The sequence below is a fragment of the Oncorhynchus masou genome, chromosome 12 (genome assembly GCF_036934945.1).
Source record: "Oncorhynchus masou masou isolate Uvic2021 chromosome 12, UVic_Omas_1.1, whole genome shotgun sequence".
In the NCBI taxonomy this organism is placed as follows: Eukaryota; Metazoa; Chordata; class Actinopteri; order Salmoniformes; family Salmonidae; genus Oncorhynchus; species Oncorhynchus masou.
Genome location: NC_088223.1, coordinates 16,481,747 through 16,498,362, shown reverse-complemented (window position 1 = coordinate 16,498,362; position 16,616 = coordinate 16,481,747). Strand labels below are relative to the sequence as shown.

Sequence of the window (16,616 nt, the reverse complement as noted above, 5' to 3'; positions counted from 1 at the left end):
AACACAGATTCATTTGCACTTATATTTTCTCTCCAACAAAATATTGGAATAATACTCTAATACAAAACTATTCATGGAGTAATGTAAACCAGGTAGTAAGTGACAGTCGACCATTTATTTCATTTTCCGTGAGGAAATTCGAGCCTTTGACTTTGAAATGTCAACGGTTTATCAAGTAATGTGAGCGCGCACTCAGCATTCTTTCTTCAACACCACGCGCGTGTGTGTGTGTGGAGTTAATGGGGGGGGGGCTCTGCCTGAGGTCTCTGTATCAGGGTAAACAGGCAAGCCCCGAGCGTCGCTCGGTGCATGCAGCTCTGCTCTGTTCCGCGCGCCTTGGCAGAGGACATTGTTAGTTGTATACAGCCATAAAATACAATTACCACTATAACCGTTTATGGGGTGCAAAGCGCTGCAAGGCGAGAGGACACAACACAAGAAAGATGTCGAAATCTTCGACAGCTGGGGCCTGTAGGATATCTGTTCTTCAGCTTTGATATGACACCACCGCTCAGTTAAGACCCTGTGCTTCTGGACACATCATGGCCGCCATGTTTTAAAACCTGCAATATGTGCAGGGAGAGAGGTCAAAGGTATTGAGCGTTCAACGAGGGGACTGTACTATATGGAATTTAGCTGTGGTAATCAAATTACAAGGGTAGCCTAGTGGTTAGAGCGTTGGACTAGTAACCGAAAGGTTGCAAGTTCAAATCCTTGAGCTGACAAGGTACAAATCTGTCGTTCTGCCCCTGAACAGGCAGTTAACCCACTGTTCCTAGGCCGTCATTGAAAATAAGAATTTGTTCTTAACTGACTTGCCTAGTAAAATAAAGGTAAAATAAATAAAAAACAATCTATTTCATATGAACTTCTAGTTAGAATGAGTGGTTGAGGTGGACCTGCTTCCACAAGCCTTTGGCCTATAGGCCGAGACGAGTTCTCTTAAATCTGCGGTGTACCAAATAATAACAACAGTTGAAATTATAGAGACATGTGGAATAGGCTACAACTGGACCTTGGCAAAACTAAATAATTACAGAAACACCCTTCGTTTTTCAGACAACATCATTCACATAATGCATGCACATATATTTGAATATACACAGGCCTGTAGTAATTGTATGGAGCCATATAGCGGTGTTGTGACGCGCTCGGCCTCGAGGACGCAGATGGACCCCAAACATCAAAGGCTGGGTCAGAGAAAGAGCAATAAAACGCCTGGCCTGCTATACTGTCTGGCATTCCACATTTAATGGCTTTATGGCCGTCCAGACACAATTAGGCCGTTTTCAGAAATCGGCACCCATTTGTTTTCTCTCTTTCTGTAGGACTGCAGCATGGACAAAAGGCCTAACGGAAATGATCAGCTTTATTGGCGTTTCCCCGAATGTTGCTCGCCGGATTCATGGTCATCTCGAGCGCCCCTTTGTTTCTACCTGGCCTGGGAAACGTTCTCGCTCGGTTTCTCTGGTGGTAGCTAGTGTTCTGTTGACGTGCTGGAGGAACAGGAAGGGCAATAAAGCAACAGCATTATATGAGGCAAGACCTAGTCTCAGTGTATATGAGGCCAACATGGGCATTTTAGATATGCTATTCTCGATGCTAATCACTGGACCTCTAAATCTGCATTCCGTCTGGAAATAGTACCGCACGCAATGAATGCCACAGTTCCTACATTAATCACATTCCTTTATGTGATTTTTTTCTCTCTATTTGGCCACTAAGCGGGTGGCTGTGATTGCAGTTCTGTGCGCATTGCACCTTTTCCACCCTGCAAGTTTGTGTAGTGACCAGAGGATGGCGCTGATGTTCCATAACAAGCCTCAGAATTGCCTCTTTTGAAATCTTTCCCTTTGTGATTACTCTCGCAGAAACATAACAGTTTAAGAGTGCAACAAAGTGATTTCACACCCTGCCTACGGTTTTACAATGCAAGTCTAATACCACGTTCAGGAATGTTTACGAATAAAGTGCGCTAATTAGGAATACAACATTTAGACATGTTTAGGCCTAATATGTTGATGCATCCTTTTCCTGCATAACTTGCGTTCTATAGCAGTGTACGTCTAATTGTTATTATGCAGATTATTTTACCTTTATTTAACTTGGCACGTCAGTTAAGAACAAATTCTTATTTTCAATGACGGCCTAGGAACAGTGGGTTAACTGCCTTGTTCAGGGGCAGAACGACCGATTTTTACGTTTTCAGTTCGGGGATTCAATCTTATCCTTTAGGCTACCTGCCGCCCCAATATTATTAGCTATTGTGGTCGTAAGCACATACAGGGCAGTATTTAATAATATAAAGATTTATAAAAATAGACGAAATAGTAGGCCTTAGTCTAGTTATACGCAGCATGTTGTACATCGGTATCTTTACATTTTCTACACAAAGAAACCTAAAACTTCGATTTTCTACATGTCAAATTAATTGACAATCTAGATAATTAAGTACATTTTACTGGGCAAAGTGTTTGATTGTCTTCAAAGAAAACAGGCTTTTAGTAGGCCTAATTATTATAGTTAGAATGCGTTTATTTTTTATTTTTAGGTTAGGCCTATAGGAAAACATAACATAGGTAGTGTTTAATAAACATAATTATCATGCAATATCAACATATGATTCAGAGTACAAGATGCAATTACATTTTGTATTTTTTTCTGAAGTATTATTCATATTCAACATTTGCAATATGGTCCAACACAAGTAGCTTTTGGTCTGATTTGCGTTCAATTTGCTTTGTTGAATCCTTTTAGGAGTACTATAATATGGCATATTGTAAAATGTGATCGGCTTTGCGTTTAGAGTATGTTTGGTGATATTTAAATTTAGCCTAAGTGTCTATATGATCACTAACTCCACACACAGAATTGCATTTTTTAGTTTTGATCCCTTCTGTGTTTATTTCCAGATAACATTAGAATATAAGAAAGAATATACATAAACTTGACCAAATTAGGCCATAGCATATTGCAGATAAAACATAATAAATTCAGAGTTAAAGAAAGAAAGCTAGATAACACAAACGTAGTAGATGTCTAAATGTAGGCCTACAAATAAATGCGGCTCGCTTTGAGTATTCAAATTGACATACTTAATTTGCTTACCTAACTTTTATGTTTTTAATTAATTACTTGCTTCATCTAGCATTGGGTTAGCACTCAAAATCATTTCATCTAATATTTCAATAACACTTGCTTCTTGTACTCATTACAACAAGTCATTTTATATATAAGCAATAAGGCCCGAGGGGGTGTGGTATATGGCCAACATACCACGGCTCAGGGCTGTTCTTCACCACGACGCAACACAGAGTGCCTGGACACAGCCCTTAGCCTTGGTATATTGGCGATATTCCACAAACCCCCGAGGTGCCTTATTGCTATTAAAAACTGTCTACCAACTTAATTAGAGCAGTACAAAGAAATTGTATTTCAGCCAATCAGCATTAAGGGCTCGAACCAACCAGTTTATAATAGATTTTTGGAAACACGAGTTACACAACAACAGTAACTCAAATAGGAAACAATGTATAATGGTTACAATTGTAAATGGTAATATTTTAATCACAGTAATATACAATAAATTGTTGTAAAGTTGATTATGACAAGCAATCAAATGTAGCCCACCTATATTCTGACTATATGTTAAATGTATAAAAACAATTAACTATGTATATGCAGTGCTCTTCCCTTTGTGTACTATAATAAGAATGTTTTGATGTTTGTTGTAGACTCTCACATATAGTTCCGTTTTAGCACCTAGACATGCAGCTATTTGATGGAATTGAAGAAAAACTTTTAAAGAAATACACAATGCAGTTTTATATTCTTAGTTGTGTATAAATTACAGATGTTATGAGGGGGTGGGAGCGATGGTATTATGCTGTATTATGAAAAGTAAGGTATAACTGCAACAGGACAGCGGTTTTCTTTTGAACCGATGACATTGTATTTTGTGTCATTTCATATACGGGCGGCAGGGTAGCCTAGTGGTTAGAGCGTTGGACTAGTAACGAAGGTTGCGAGTTCAAACCCCCGAGCTGACAAGGTACAAATCTGTCGTTCTGCCCCTGAACAGGCAGTTAACCCACTGTTCCCAGGCCGTCATTGAAAATAAGAATGTGTTCTTAACTGACTTGCCTGGTTAAGTAAAGGTCAAATTTAAAAAAATTAAATATGTTCCCACAGTCTGTGTGTTAATTCTACTCTGTAGTCTGTGTTAATACTACTCTGTAGTCTGTGTGTGTTAATCCTACTCTGCAGTCTGTGTGTGTGTTAATTCTACTCTGTAGTCTGTGTGTGTTAATCCTACTCTGTAGTCTGTGTGTGATAATACTACTCTGTAGTCTGTGTGTGTTAATCCTACTCTGTAGTCTGTGTGTGTTAATCCTACTCTGCAGTCTGTGTGTGTTAATTCTACTCTGTAGTCTGTGTGTGTTAATCCTACTCTGTAGTCTGTGTGTGTGTTAATCCTACTCTGCAGTCTGTGTGTGTTAATTCTACTCTGTAGTCTGTGTGTGTTAATTCTACTCTGTAGTCTGTGTGTGTTAATCCTACTCTGCAGTCTGTGTGTGTTAATTATACTCTGCAGTCTGTGCACCATAATGATATTTCTGGCCCTGCTGGAGATTGGCTACAGCGGTCACAGGGCTGGATCACGTGGTTTGGTGTAAATCTAGGGTGTATTGCTGTCATTTATCACACTACCTCGTAAAAACGACACTGAAGATTCTGACCCAACAAATCACAAGGAAAAACTATGAGCTCTTATTATGTGGATGGTCTTTTTAGCAAATATACGGCGACCGGTTCTTTCTTCCCAAATGCCGACCGGGGTTCATGCGCTCTTCGACCCAGTGGAGAAGGACCCGCATCTGTTCACAGTGCCGCAGCCCCTGCCTTCCCAACGTCCTTGTCCGGACTTTACAACGTCAACAATGCTATTTACCAGAGCCCCCCGATGTTTACTCCTGCTTATGACCAGGGGCCGGACGTGCACAGTCTGCACTGCAGCTCTTTCGACCAGAGCCGTCTGTTCGGGGACAGCTGCATCCAGCCGGTGCCGGGTCCACTCACCTCGCCAGAGGACAAACACTACCGGATGTACCCCTGGATGAGAACATCAGGTATGATCTTACATGGGACAACTTACTGTTGTCTTAATTAATGGTGCAATTAATTCCGTGAAGCCATTGTTATTGCATGGAAATAATCAGATTTTTTTTTTAATTAATTAGTTGTGTGACCACAAATGCATTATCCCTCCGCTTCTGTGGTGTTCATCGCGCAGGGACATTGCCGCTGTTTGTGTTGTTGTTGCTCTTCTACGGTATGTGGCAGTAAAATACCAGGCTATAAGTTGTAGTGTAAATCATTGCTCGTGCGCTCTGCAGTTCGCTCTTTTGATTGGCCTCCGAATGGCAGTTGTGATGAACATAATCAGTTTCAGGAGCCTATTTGTACACAAGAATATAACTAAACTATAGTGGTGGCTGCAAACAATATCAGTAGACCAGTCGGAGCAGTGGTATTGATACTAGTGTCTGATTAGTACGGAATTGGTAGGCAGGACAGTGTCTAATAAAGACCATTGAAATAGCAGTAGTAATTGCTTATGGGCTGTGGGTATGACCTAGTAACGGTGGACGAACACATGCTTCTAATTGGAGAGGCATGCAGTGCATTAGCAATAGGCTACAGGCTAGAATCCCAGCTGGAATATTTGTAACGGACGGAAGTCTGAGCCAAAACAGCACTGACAGTCCGAAAACATTTTGAGAAGAAATCTTAGCAAAAATGGCACTGAATGACAAACTGTGGCACGTTTTTTTAAATTATTTTATTTTCTATAGAAAAAAAAACAAGAATCCAAGATCACATAATTGTTATGTGTGTCATTATCAGTATCAAGTTATTATCGGAGTTATTACATATGGCATGCTTGTGTAGAACATGGTTTTAGAACAATTTGCAGAATTTTTTATTTGTGGGCCTAGTGGGAAAATGCTATGTACAAATGTAGGATCTTAATTTGAGCCAGTTTCCAACAACATGAAAATAATCCTGCAGCAACAGGAAATGTGAATTATTATGTGGATTATAGTAAATGAACATTTCTTGGTGGGCTTTATGCATTTTTCGTTAGGGCAAATCAAGCCTGGCATTTTAAAGTGGAAATGACCAACTTTAGAAGCCTTTTAAAATCTCAAATACTCTAGGAGTTTCAATTTCCTGCTGCGTGATCAAATTTAGATCCTCTATCTGTACATCGATTAAAACCATTATTTCTTTCAGATCCAAACAGAAAGCGTGGACGTCAGACGTACTCCCGGTACCAGACACTGGAGCTGGAGAAAGAATTCCACTTTAACCGGTACCTGAACCGCCGGAGGCGCGTGGAGATAGCACACGCGCTCTGCCTGACTGAGCGCCAGATCAAAATCTGGTTCCAGAACCGGAGGATGAAGTGGAAGAAAGATCACAAGGACGAGTCTTCTAGCTCAAACCTCAGTACCAACTCAGAGAACGTAAACAAGGATGGTGATGGTAATCCGGTAAACAACGGACAGTCCAAGACCCAGGAGGCAGAGCAAGGAGACTCCCCGTCTGCGGGTGTGGCATCAGAAACCCCTACAAGAGAAGGAGATGGCGACGTAGAGGCTATTAATGAAAGAAACACTCCATAAATGTTTGTATTTGTCAAATGTTAAAGATGTATACTCTCATATAATCGACACACTCTGTTCATCATGTTTGTTTATCAATTTAGAGATTAGTAAGGATTGGTGAAACGACTTGCAGGCTGAAGTTGAGAAGCACTTATTTATTGTACTGTATACAAGCTAGTGAAACACTGTCTCTAGCAACAAAAGGCATACGTCTATGTGCACATGAAAAGGAACGGATACTACCTATTTACACTATAGTATTATTATGAAAACTCAATTTGATCTTTGAATGTAGAAAAGGCATACTGTAAATGTTATTCAATAATACAAATTATTGGTTGGGAACTATTAGATATTTTACTACTGAAATAACATTCCTGAACAGAGAACTACCTAATGCGACAGTTAAATCCAAGCAATTTCCGAATTTAGCCTACCTCCAATTTGAATTGACTTAGACAAAGGGGCCTTTTTCGCATTCTATTTGTTTCTATTTCAAATGGAAATAAATGCAAATGTTGCGTAAAAGTGCCTTTGTTGAATCAACTAGCGAATATGGCTTTAACTTTTTACTGTCCCTTACTCTCGTTGTATTGCACTGCTGTAGCTGTTACGGTTTGGCGTATTCCTATAGCTTATATTTGTGATAACTTATCTTTTGGGTCCATGTAGAGATTGTAATACATATTCGCATGATTCCAATACCCTACCTCAGAGGCTACAGACCTATTCGGCTACTACTGTATCACTGAATTTCAATACTGTATAACTTCTTGTATATGTGTGAAATTGAAGTCTTTGTAAATACTGTGACGTCGTGTTGTTAGTGTATTTTGGCATCCTCTTATACGTCAATCACATTTTTGGTGGACGTGAGTGTGTCTGCTTGCATGTGTTTGTAGGCTATTTGTAAATTAGGGAAATAGTGTGTTTGTTTTATCTGATCAAATGAATACAAGAGAACTGCTCCAATGTTCAGAAATAACCTCTATGCTCCCTCCACATCTCTGCTTTGACTCGGAGGTGTTCGTATTTTGACATTATGCAAGACACAATATGAATCCAATAAAAACAAAAGCCTTCAGTTTTGAAAATAGCTTCGTAACGAATTTCCTGTAAAACAACCATACATTTATACGAACTTTAGACAAAATGTTAAGAAAGCACATATAGTCAACATGCCAAAATAGATGGTGTTAGCTTAAATGATGCATGGATGAAAATACTTGTCTTAATTTTTCACGTTCATTTAGTTCTACATGTCTTTTTATATGACAATACATATTGACAACACTAAGCCTACAAATTATACTATTACATAACACACTATCTGGCTCATTCAGCAGGAAAAGTGAAAAGAGCTGATGAAACCCATGACACGTGTTTAAATGAGTAGTCCATTATTTTACAACTTAATTTCACGCTGAATGTAGAAACTGCAATCCATGGTTCAGTTTCCTGTAAACAGCTTGCTACACACACCACAAGTTAACAATCATTGTAACTGATGGGGGCATGTGAGCATGTTTTTAAATAGCCAAAGCACCTTTAAGTAACATCAAACTAAATATGTAACTGATTAGAATTGATTTCAGGTGAGTTTTACCTTATTTTTTTAAACATGCTCACATGCTCCTTTAACTGCCATAGACTTTTAGCTTGTGGTGGCTTAGGTTACCTGAATTTTGTAGTTGCTGTTCAAAGAAAACTGAAACATGGATTACAGTTTATCTTTGCCCATAGACTACTTTCAGGGTGAGGAACCATCTAACACCAAGTTGTAAAATAGTGAACTACTCCCTTAATAAAGAGGCTAATGCAGTGTTTCCAAAACCCGGTCCTGAGGACCCCAAGATGTGCATGTTTTGTTTGTTGCTCCAGCACTACACAGTTGATTCAAAGCTTAATAATGACTTGATTATTTGAATCAGCTGTATAGCGCTGCTTGGGGTCATCTGGACTGAGATTGGGAAACAATGGGCAAAAGTATGCTAACTATGAGGACATGAGACTGGACAGGCTGTGTATGTGTAGCCTACTGTGTAGGGGAAATGAATGTTGAATGTTTAACTGTGCATTCCCCCTCTTTCTGGTAAGATGGCGCCTAGCTCTGAACTGCGCCTTCTCCTCTCTCTCCATCTCCCCACCCGCTTTCCCCCTCTCTCCTCTTGCTCTCCCTCTCTCACTAGATAATAAATCTGTTGTTGTTTATGAAAATGTACAAAATAGCAATACAGCTTTAAGAGGCTCCTCCTTTCCCATTGGTCCACACTGGTCACATGGCATGGAGCCGTGAACATGAACTTTTTTATATATAATTTTCCAGAAGAGAACGTCACTCATTTAACAGCCTGTGTCTGCCACACAACCCTTTCTCTACTGTAAAAGCTTTTGCTCCTCAATGTCATTGTTTGTGTATTTTCGTCATGGGTAATGCTGTTTCGCTTTTGAGTTGAGTTTTGTATTATGCAGTGGCAAGGAGCAGTGTCCCTTTCTTGGAACCGGACGGTTTGGATTCATTACCGTCGTTCTCGGTTTGGCACAATGGACGGATTGAGTGGGAGCGCGTCGTCGCCTGACCCCGGGGGCTCGTGGATTCGTCCAGGGACCCAACTGGCACAACAGGGGATCTTCCCCGGTCTACCTCGCGCCAACTGCACCTGTCCGTACTCTTCTCGTAACATCCCCACGCACCATGAGACCTGAACACGGTAAGAATACTTGCTTATCATGATTATGATTTTATATGATTTGGGAATCATTCATTAAATAAAGTGAGCATAAAAAATTAGAACAAATACCATCACTATGCTTGTCTAGTATTAAAGTGTTGACTATCAGACGATTGGTTGTAGTGTTCTAGGCTTTGTTAAAATGGGGTTTCTCCGATAATTAGATAATTTGTTAGGATATGGTCATAATTTGCATGATTATTTATGATCATTGTTATGGTAGTTGATGTGGTCTCTGGGCTTGACCTATATAATTATGTCATTCAATATTTGTGTAGCCCTATGCATTTTCATTATGAGAACTTCAATAACTTATTAGCATGCATGTATGCTATTTGTGTTTTCTTTATTTGTTGCAATTTGATTTGGGTGGTCTGTCGGCAGCTGGGTATTGGGACTGGAGCCAATAGGCTATCTCTGTCGCCCTCTTGTGGGAGAAGTGTGGTCTTCGTTTGGTTATGACTTTGTTCCCATTTCGCCATTTTCAGTCTACATGGTTGTGCCAGCACAGTTCAACCACAACACAGTGCTGTTGTCTAGCACAAATCACAATCAATGTGTATCTTGTGTTGCAGTTGTGTTAATCTATATACTGTATGCTGTATAGGACCCCGTGCAATGCCAGGGTTGTGGGTTCGATTCCCACAGGGGACCAGTAAGAAAAAGTCAGCCTCGTTTTATAGACGAGAAGAAACATAGCAATCGAAAATCCGGGACACTCACATTAGTATGCTATGTTTAGTTTGGTATGGTTACATAACACAGAAGTTTACCTGAAGCAATAAATGAAAGGAGGATGGATGGGTGGGGTAAAAGGCAAATGTCTAACAAACCGAAGGTTGCGTGTTCGTGTCTCATCACAGGCAACTACTTACTACTTTGCAAATACATAACATATTAGTTAACCTAGCTAATCTTAGCCACCTAGTTAACTTTAGCAACTTTTGCAATTCGTAACATATCATACGAATTTGAGTTTGTAACATATCATACGAAATGAATGACTAATTAATACATACCATACAAATGTAACATATCATACTAATTTGAGTGCCCCGGATTTTTGGTAGGAGTGTCTGCTAAATGACTAAAACGTTTATAATGTATACTATCTTATATTAGCTTAATCTAGAGTGTTCTTGTCTTCCTCTCCTGTTTTCTACCCCAATGAGGTAACATCAAGCACCACATCACAGAAATAAAACCCTCATCAATGACCCCTTCATCTCGATATTGTGCATACCTATAATAATTATAAACTTTATAGCAACACAAATAAGAGTGATGTGATATTGTGCTGTTCAGTAATGGCATTGGCACTGTCATGTAGGGCCTGATAGCTGGAATTGATTGTTGTGAATTACTGTATATGCTTGACATTTTTGTAGTGGACGTTTACGAAATTTAAGTTAATCCTTCCTATTTTGCCCGGCTCAAAAGCCTACAGAATAGAATATAACATTTTAAGGTGTAGTCTACAAAAATGTCCCAAAGAGTGATAAGACACCAAGACTTGTTGACAAATGAGTATACCAAGAAACAAATACAATCATTATGAGCCATAGACTAGAAAGGAAATACACTATCGCTTAAAATGGGGTTCTGATTAGGACAACAGATAGTCAGTGTTCTTTACATAATATCTCTGTATGTTACAGTTACGGTTCACCTACCCGTTGAATTTGTGTTTTTAGTGTTCCATTTAACCTTAGCGTCTCCAATTGAATACCATCGTCGAGATGTGCAGTGGTAATGCAACCACTCGAGTGGACATTAGAAAATGGCCTTGCTTCGGCTCCACTGCACTATACAAAATCTAGGGTATCTGAAATGCATGCAGATTGAACAGTTTAGGCTATTGCGCGTGTAACACAGCCCATGTAGCTAATTACATTTATGAGCAAATAAAACTGAAGCGTCGTGAAATTTTACTCACTCATCGATCAAGGTTCGAATCTGAATTTCAAATAGTTGGCCTTTTACGGTCTGTCTGGGAAGCATGCGCTCCCCTCGCTTATGTACGCCACTAGCACGCACACAGATTGCCGAATCCTGACGCTTCTACCAGATGCGGACATTAGTCTTGTTCGTTTTTTCTAGACTTTTACCTTTTCCCTCACTTTACTCTCCCACTTCCTGGTTTGCCCATTGTCCCCTGGGAGCGATAATTTCTTGGGGACTTTGTTTCTATTGGCCATTGATACATCAGATGTTAGCTCTTAGGCTCTCTCTCGCTAACAACCTATTTAAAACCTCAATCACAAACACTCCTGGCCATTATAAAGCACATAACCTATCCTCGCTCCTTCCAACATCCGGAGCATTACATTTACATTTAAGTCATTTAGCAGACGCTCTTATCCAGAGCGACTTACAAATTAGCATGTTTGAACGCGTTCTCTCAAACTATCCCTGAAAGTCAAGACCCGGGCTCGGATAGAGGGCTCTTCATACACCGCTGTACACATCTGGTCCTGAGTGCAGATTGTTCCTCGGATCCTGCGGTGCCTGAAGGGGCCATATTACCTCTGTGAGTCTGCATCCTTCGGACAGACACACAGACGTATCCATCACGCTGTTAGTGCCAGCGTGGGGCGTTGTGTAGCCTAAAAATGGGTTATCGACTTTTGGGGACTAAAGGACCAAGAGGTCCAATGGATTATGGATAACCATAGCCTACTCCTGTCAAACTGGTTGCAACTGGCCGTCGCGAGCGTGCCCGAGTGTCCAGTAGTCCATATGAAGTGCACTATTTTCTGCTAAGTAGACGGAATGAGCAGTATCTTTTGTAAGGCTAAATGTTTTTAAAATGCTGTTGCTCTGCCTGCACCTGCAACAGTTACTTATATTTTAGGTACAGGTGACCTCTAAGTTACACCAACTAATCAGCAACTCCACACCGATTAACATGATTTCAAACCAAATTCTGCTAAAATAATGTAGTAATATGTTTGTTATTGCCATTGCTTGTTTTGAGCCTACAGTTGTATTACTTCTGCTGTTATACTGATTTCTTCGTTTCATATTTCGAACCTAATTTTAGATTGTCATTATGCGGTGTCTTATCTTTCTATTTTGAAAACTTGACAATACTTATCTGAGTTGAAATAGAGTCCTATAGCCTACTACATTCGCGTCCTCACTCCGAGGACATTATCTATGGGTGTGGGGAAGATGCCGAGAGAGGCCAAGGGAAATCATTTCATTTCACCGAGGCATGCAGATGTCCATGGAAAATACACTAAAAGTCCTAAACCAAGAAGTCCTGTTTATTCCCTCTATTGTCAGACATTATTTACAAATATGTATATTCTAAATTCCCTTCTTCTCTTACTTTTCATTCATTCTTTCTTCATCGAATGCGAGAAACTTCGTGTGTTTAGATTCCTTTCGAACGATATTCTGCTCCTCGTTTTCCTGTTCTTAAATTTAGTTAAGTTATCCATATTGGCAAAAAATATAATGACAATAAAATGGATATTATTGTTTCGCTGTAATGTCTGCTCGAGCTTAGGCTATTCATTTGGAACCGCAGCAAAATTTTACGCACGTACATTGAACCAATTTAAACATCACATTTACTTAAATCAGGCAATTTTTGTTGATCAAAACGTGCTTTATTCACGTTAAGTATTTATGGAATTTCAATTGAGGGGTAAATAATTGTCTAATAACACTATTGTACGGTAGCTTACTTTCTGTCATCTTAAAAAAACGAAACAGTAATTCATTTGAAGTGCCTAATTTTAGGAATAACGGTTGATCTGCAGGTTGACCAAGCTGTTCACACCATTAGCCTGAACTAAGGAGGATATTCATGCAAATATAGATTTTTCAAGGGTTGATTACTAAAATTCCAAGATTTGTAACATGCTTTAACGAAATATTCAACTAAATGTAAGGTGCTAGACAATTGTTTTTGATATTTTAGGCTAGTTGTGTTGTTTTGTAGGCCTACTGTACGTGTTTTATTCCCAACTATAAGGATAATGTTTAATGTTGAATTTCTTTCTGTACTCTGTGTCAGTGGAGAGGTTGCATATTCACTATTCAGTGCGTTTCTTGTTGTATTGTTTGGGAAGGCGATGCGTTTGCCGCAATGGTCGTTAACCTCTGAACGACCCTGTTCAGAGGCCACGCCTCAAACACCGTCGCAGGCAGTGCGAGATTGTGGCCGGAGGATGGCGCGCAAGGACAATCCAAGAGATGCAACCCGGGCCCCGCGAGCGCCCTGCCCAGGCGCACTCCCAGGCGCGCGCCCATAACATCCCACCCAGATTTCCTACTTGTGCACGAGTTTACCTCTGGAGGTCATCAAGCAGGATTTACGACTGGTCAACAAAAGCACGTGATTCTCAGCCGTAACCCATATTTGGGTGCCTACGTAAGAGAGAATCAAGTACACGTTCTACTCATTTCCCTAATTCATCATAAATTGTGCAAGGGTGCTATAGAAGAAGCAAAAGCATCAAGAGCCACAAATCAAGCACACACGTTACTATTTTCTCCAAAAATAAAAACAACAAATACCTGCGAAACAACAGTATTTGAATAGTCAATCAATGAGCTCCTATTTTGTAAACTCATTCTGCGGTCGCTATCCCAATGGCGCCGACTTCCAGTTACATAATTATGGAGACCACAGCTCAGCAAACGACCAATACAGGGACTCAACGACCATGCATTCCAGCAGGCAAGGTTATGGTTACAACGGGATGGACCTCACTGTCGGTCGCGGTAATGGGCACTTTGTGGCCAACGAGCGGGCACAGGGCTACTCCCCGAACCAGTCGGCGGCGGCAACAACGTCCTCTGTCGAGCCATCCAGGTACACCCAGCCCGCGAGCGCCACTGGGACGGCGCCCCTCTCGCCTGCACCTGACCCGCTCCGGTGCTCCTCCTCTGTCACAAGCTCGTCTCCGGTCAGCGAGTCTCAACCGCAACACAGAGCCATAAAGAACTCCATAACTATCCCCTGCGCGACCCCGAGCTCGAGTTCGAACGGAGGCACGCTGTTGAACCAGGAGTGTGTGTCGAAAGCCTCCCCCCTCCTCGAGGAAGATAAGCCCGCTGGAAGAGAGCAGACAACTTCCCAACATTTCACCGACGGTGCCCAGCCTCAGATCTACCCCTGGATGAGGAAACTGCACATAAATCATGGTAAAATAGCTGTACATGTTGATTAGGTAGACGTTTATGTTTATGTTTTGTACTTGTCGTGGACATTACGTCCTAAAGTCAATTAAGCTGTGATTGTTGCCATTTTCGGTGGTAAAAAGTATTTAACCGAATCATCCTATAAGAGAGAAATAATCTGTATTTGATAGTAGTAATGGTTAAGCGGTGTAATGGCGAGATTTACGCCACCTGTTCACCTGTATATTTGTACCCAAAGCGTTGGAAAATAATTCAACGTGGCATGAAAACAGAACATTTTCATGTTACCAAAATGCAGGAGGTGAACATTTTGTTTAAATATAGGATTTTCTTTTGCCATAATTTTGTATTATTCTACATTTTTATGGTATTTTTATAAGAAAAACTTTTGGGAATTAATTGGCACTTCCACTACATTTTATGGTGTGGGAAAGGTGAATAGTGTGTTTATGTGGACTGAGCTGCATCGAAGTGTGATCAAGAATAAAGTACATTTTCTAGTATATAATAATCATTGCATAAAGCGTTAGTAAACATTATTGATCAATAAAAAAATAAATGTCCTTGCATTGTTGCCAGGTAAACCTGCATAAAGAATTAGTAAACATTGTTGTGTAGGTTGCTATTTTGATTATGGGTTTATTGTTGCGTCCTGTGTGTTACCACCAGACAGTCTCACTGGACCAGAGGGGAAGAGGGCGAGGACAGCATACACGCGCTACCAGACCCTGGAGCTCGAGAAAGAGTTCCATTTCAACCGGTATCTGACCCGCAGACGGAGGATCGAGATAGCGCACGCGCTCTGCCTATCAGAACGGCAGATCAAAATCTGGTTCCAGAACAGAAGGATGAAGTGGAAAAAGGACAACAAACTGAAAAGCATGAGCATGGCAGCGGCAGGGGGTGTAGGGTACCACCGTCCCTGATATTTGGTTCCCCTATGAGCTCTAATAAAATAATTAATGCTTGGGAGAACTTCCATTCATTTTTACATTGCAAAAGACTTTCTGATGGCTGTTGGGACAGTGAACATGCAGTTGTCCAAACTCCGGCCTTTTCAAAAATACTTTCCTCTATAGTTATATTTATTTTGACCGTGATAATCCTTGTGTGAGTAAAAAAATAAACATTCTGTACATTGTTTGTCTTAGAGAACAAACCAAATACATGTTTGTTAACTTATTTCTTGTTCAAAATAGAATCAACTCGAAGTTACCGCAAAAAAAGTCAATTAACTATCCAATAAAAGTTGTGTAGCCTATTGCACTTGTAAAACAGTATAGAAACTCGAATAATTAATGAGTTGATAAAAAAATGGTGTTGCTTTTGTGTATAGCCTTTGTTTTATATGTAAGTATGTATTTATTTGTTCAATGTATTGTACCAAACTTAGATAACTTGTTCCTTGTTCCTTGTAGACAGGCGTATTAGCCTTACGCGATTGTTGTGCGTTGTGAACACGTGACGGGACCGCAGTTCTGACCCATTGCGTATAGCTGTGCCTTTGTATCCTTCTTTTACACGAGCTACTGTAAATCTGTTCACCTGGCGCAGCTTCTTAGAATGTGTGTTTCTTGTACGTTCCCCTCTATGTTGGATGTGAAGGGTTCCATAGTGGATCCCATTGCCTACTTGTATAGCTTCATCGTGCTATACGCTTTTTGTAAATGTTTTTAAAGAATGACTGGAAATTGAAAATAATATTATAGCGATGATGCTGATTATAATAAACTTTCTACTGGAACGACAGAGACTGTAAATTATTTGTTATTTCGATTCTTTAACTTACTTCTTCATGTGCCTCACGGTAAAACGAACGTGTGTATGTTTTTGTAAGGTTTTGTTGTTGAATGTAAAGTTTTTAGGCCTGCAGTAACTCTTTTTTTTCTAGGTCAAGACTATAGGCCTTTCACTCCATTGATTGCAATTAAAACTTTAAAAGTTAAACTTTTCTAGCTTAGTTTCAATGTCGAGAAAATCAACAGGTAGCAAAATCTATATCTGCACACTTTACTCACCTTTGTGCGTAGGGATAAAGCGGGTCCTTGCCAGTGAC

At 40.2% G+C, this 16,616-nt stretch overlaps 3 protein-coding genes across 3 annotated transcripts in view; all 3 read left to right on the top strand.

Annotated features, from left to right (window-relative positions):
* Positions 1-4,644: 4,644 nt before the first annotated feature.
* On the top strand, positions 4,645-8,212 carry LOC135549605 (homeobox protein Hox-A7-like). Its single transcript, XM_064979720.1, has 2 exons — positions 4,645-5,129; positions 6,298-8,212. Exons 1-2 carry the CDS (start codon positions 4,763-4,765, stop codon positions 6,687-6,689), a joined length of 759 nt encoding a protein of 252 aa, XP_064835792.1. The 5' UTR covers positions 4,645-4,762; the 3' UTR covers positions 6,690-8,212.
* Positions 8,213-8,897: 685 nt separating this feature from the next.
* hoxa3a (homeobox A3a) overlaps positions 8,898-16,616 on the top strand; it is a 35,300-nt gene continuing 27,581 nt past the window's right edge. Inside the window, exon 1 of the mRNA XM_064979709.1 lies at positions 8,898-9,382. The gene's annotated coding sequence lies outside the window, so the exon portion shown is untranslated. The remainder of the gene's footprint in view (positions 9,383-16,616) is intronic.
* On the top strand, positions 13,696-16,302 carry hoxa5a (homeobox A5a). Its single transcript, XM_064979718.1, has 2 exons — positions 13,696-14,563; positions 15,230-16,302. The coding sequence occupies exons 1-2, from the start codon at positions 13,966-13,968 to the stop codon at positions 15,484-15,486; spliced, it is 855 nt and encodes a 284-aa protein (XP_064835790.1). The 5' UTR covers positions 13,696-13,965; the 3' UTR covers positions 15,487-16,302.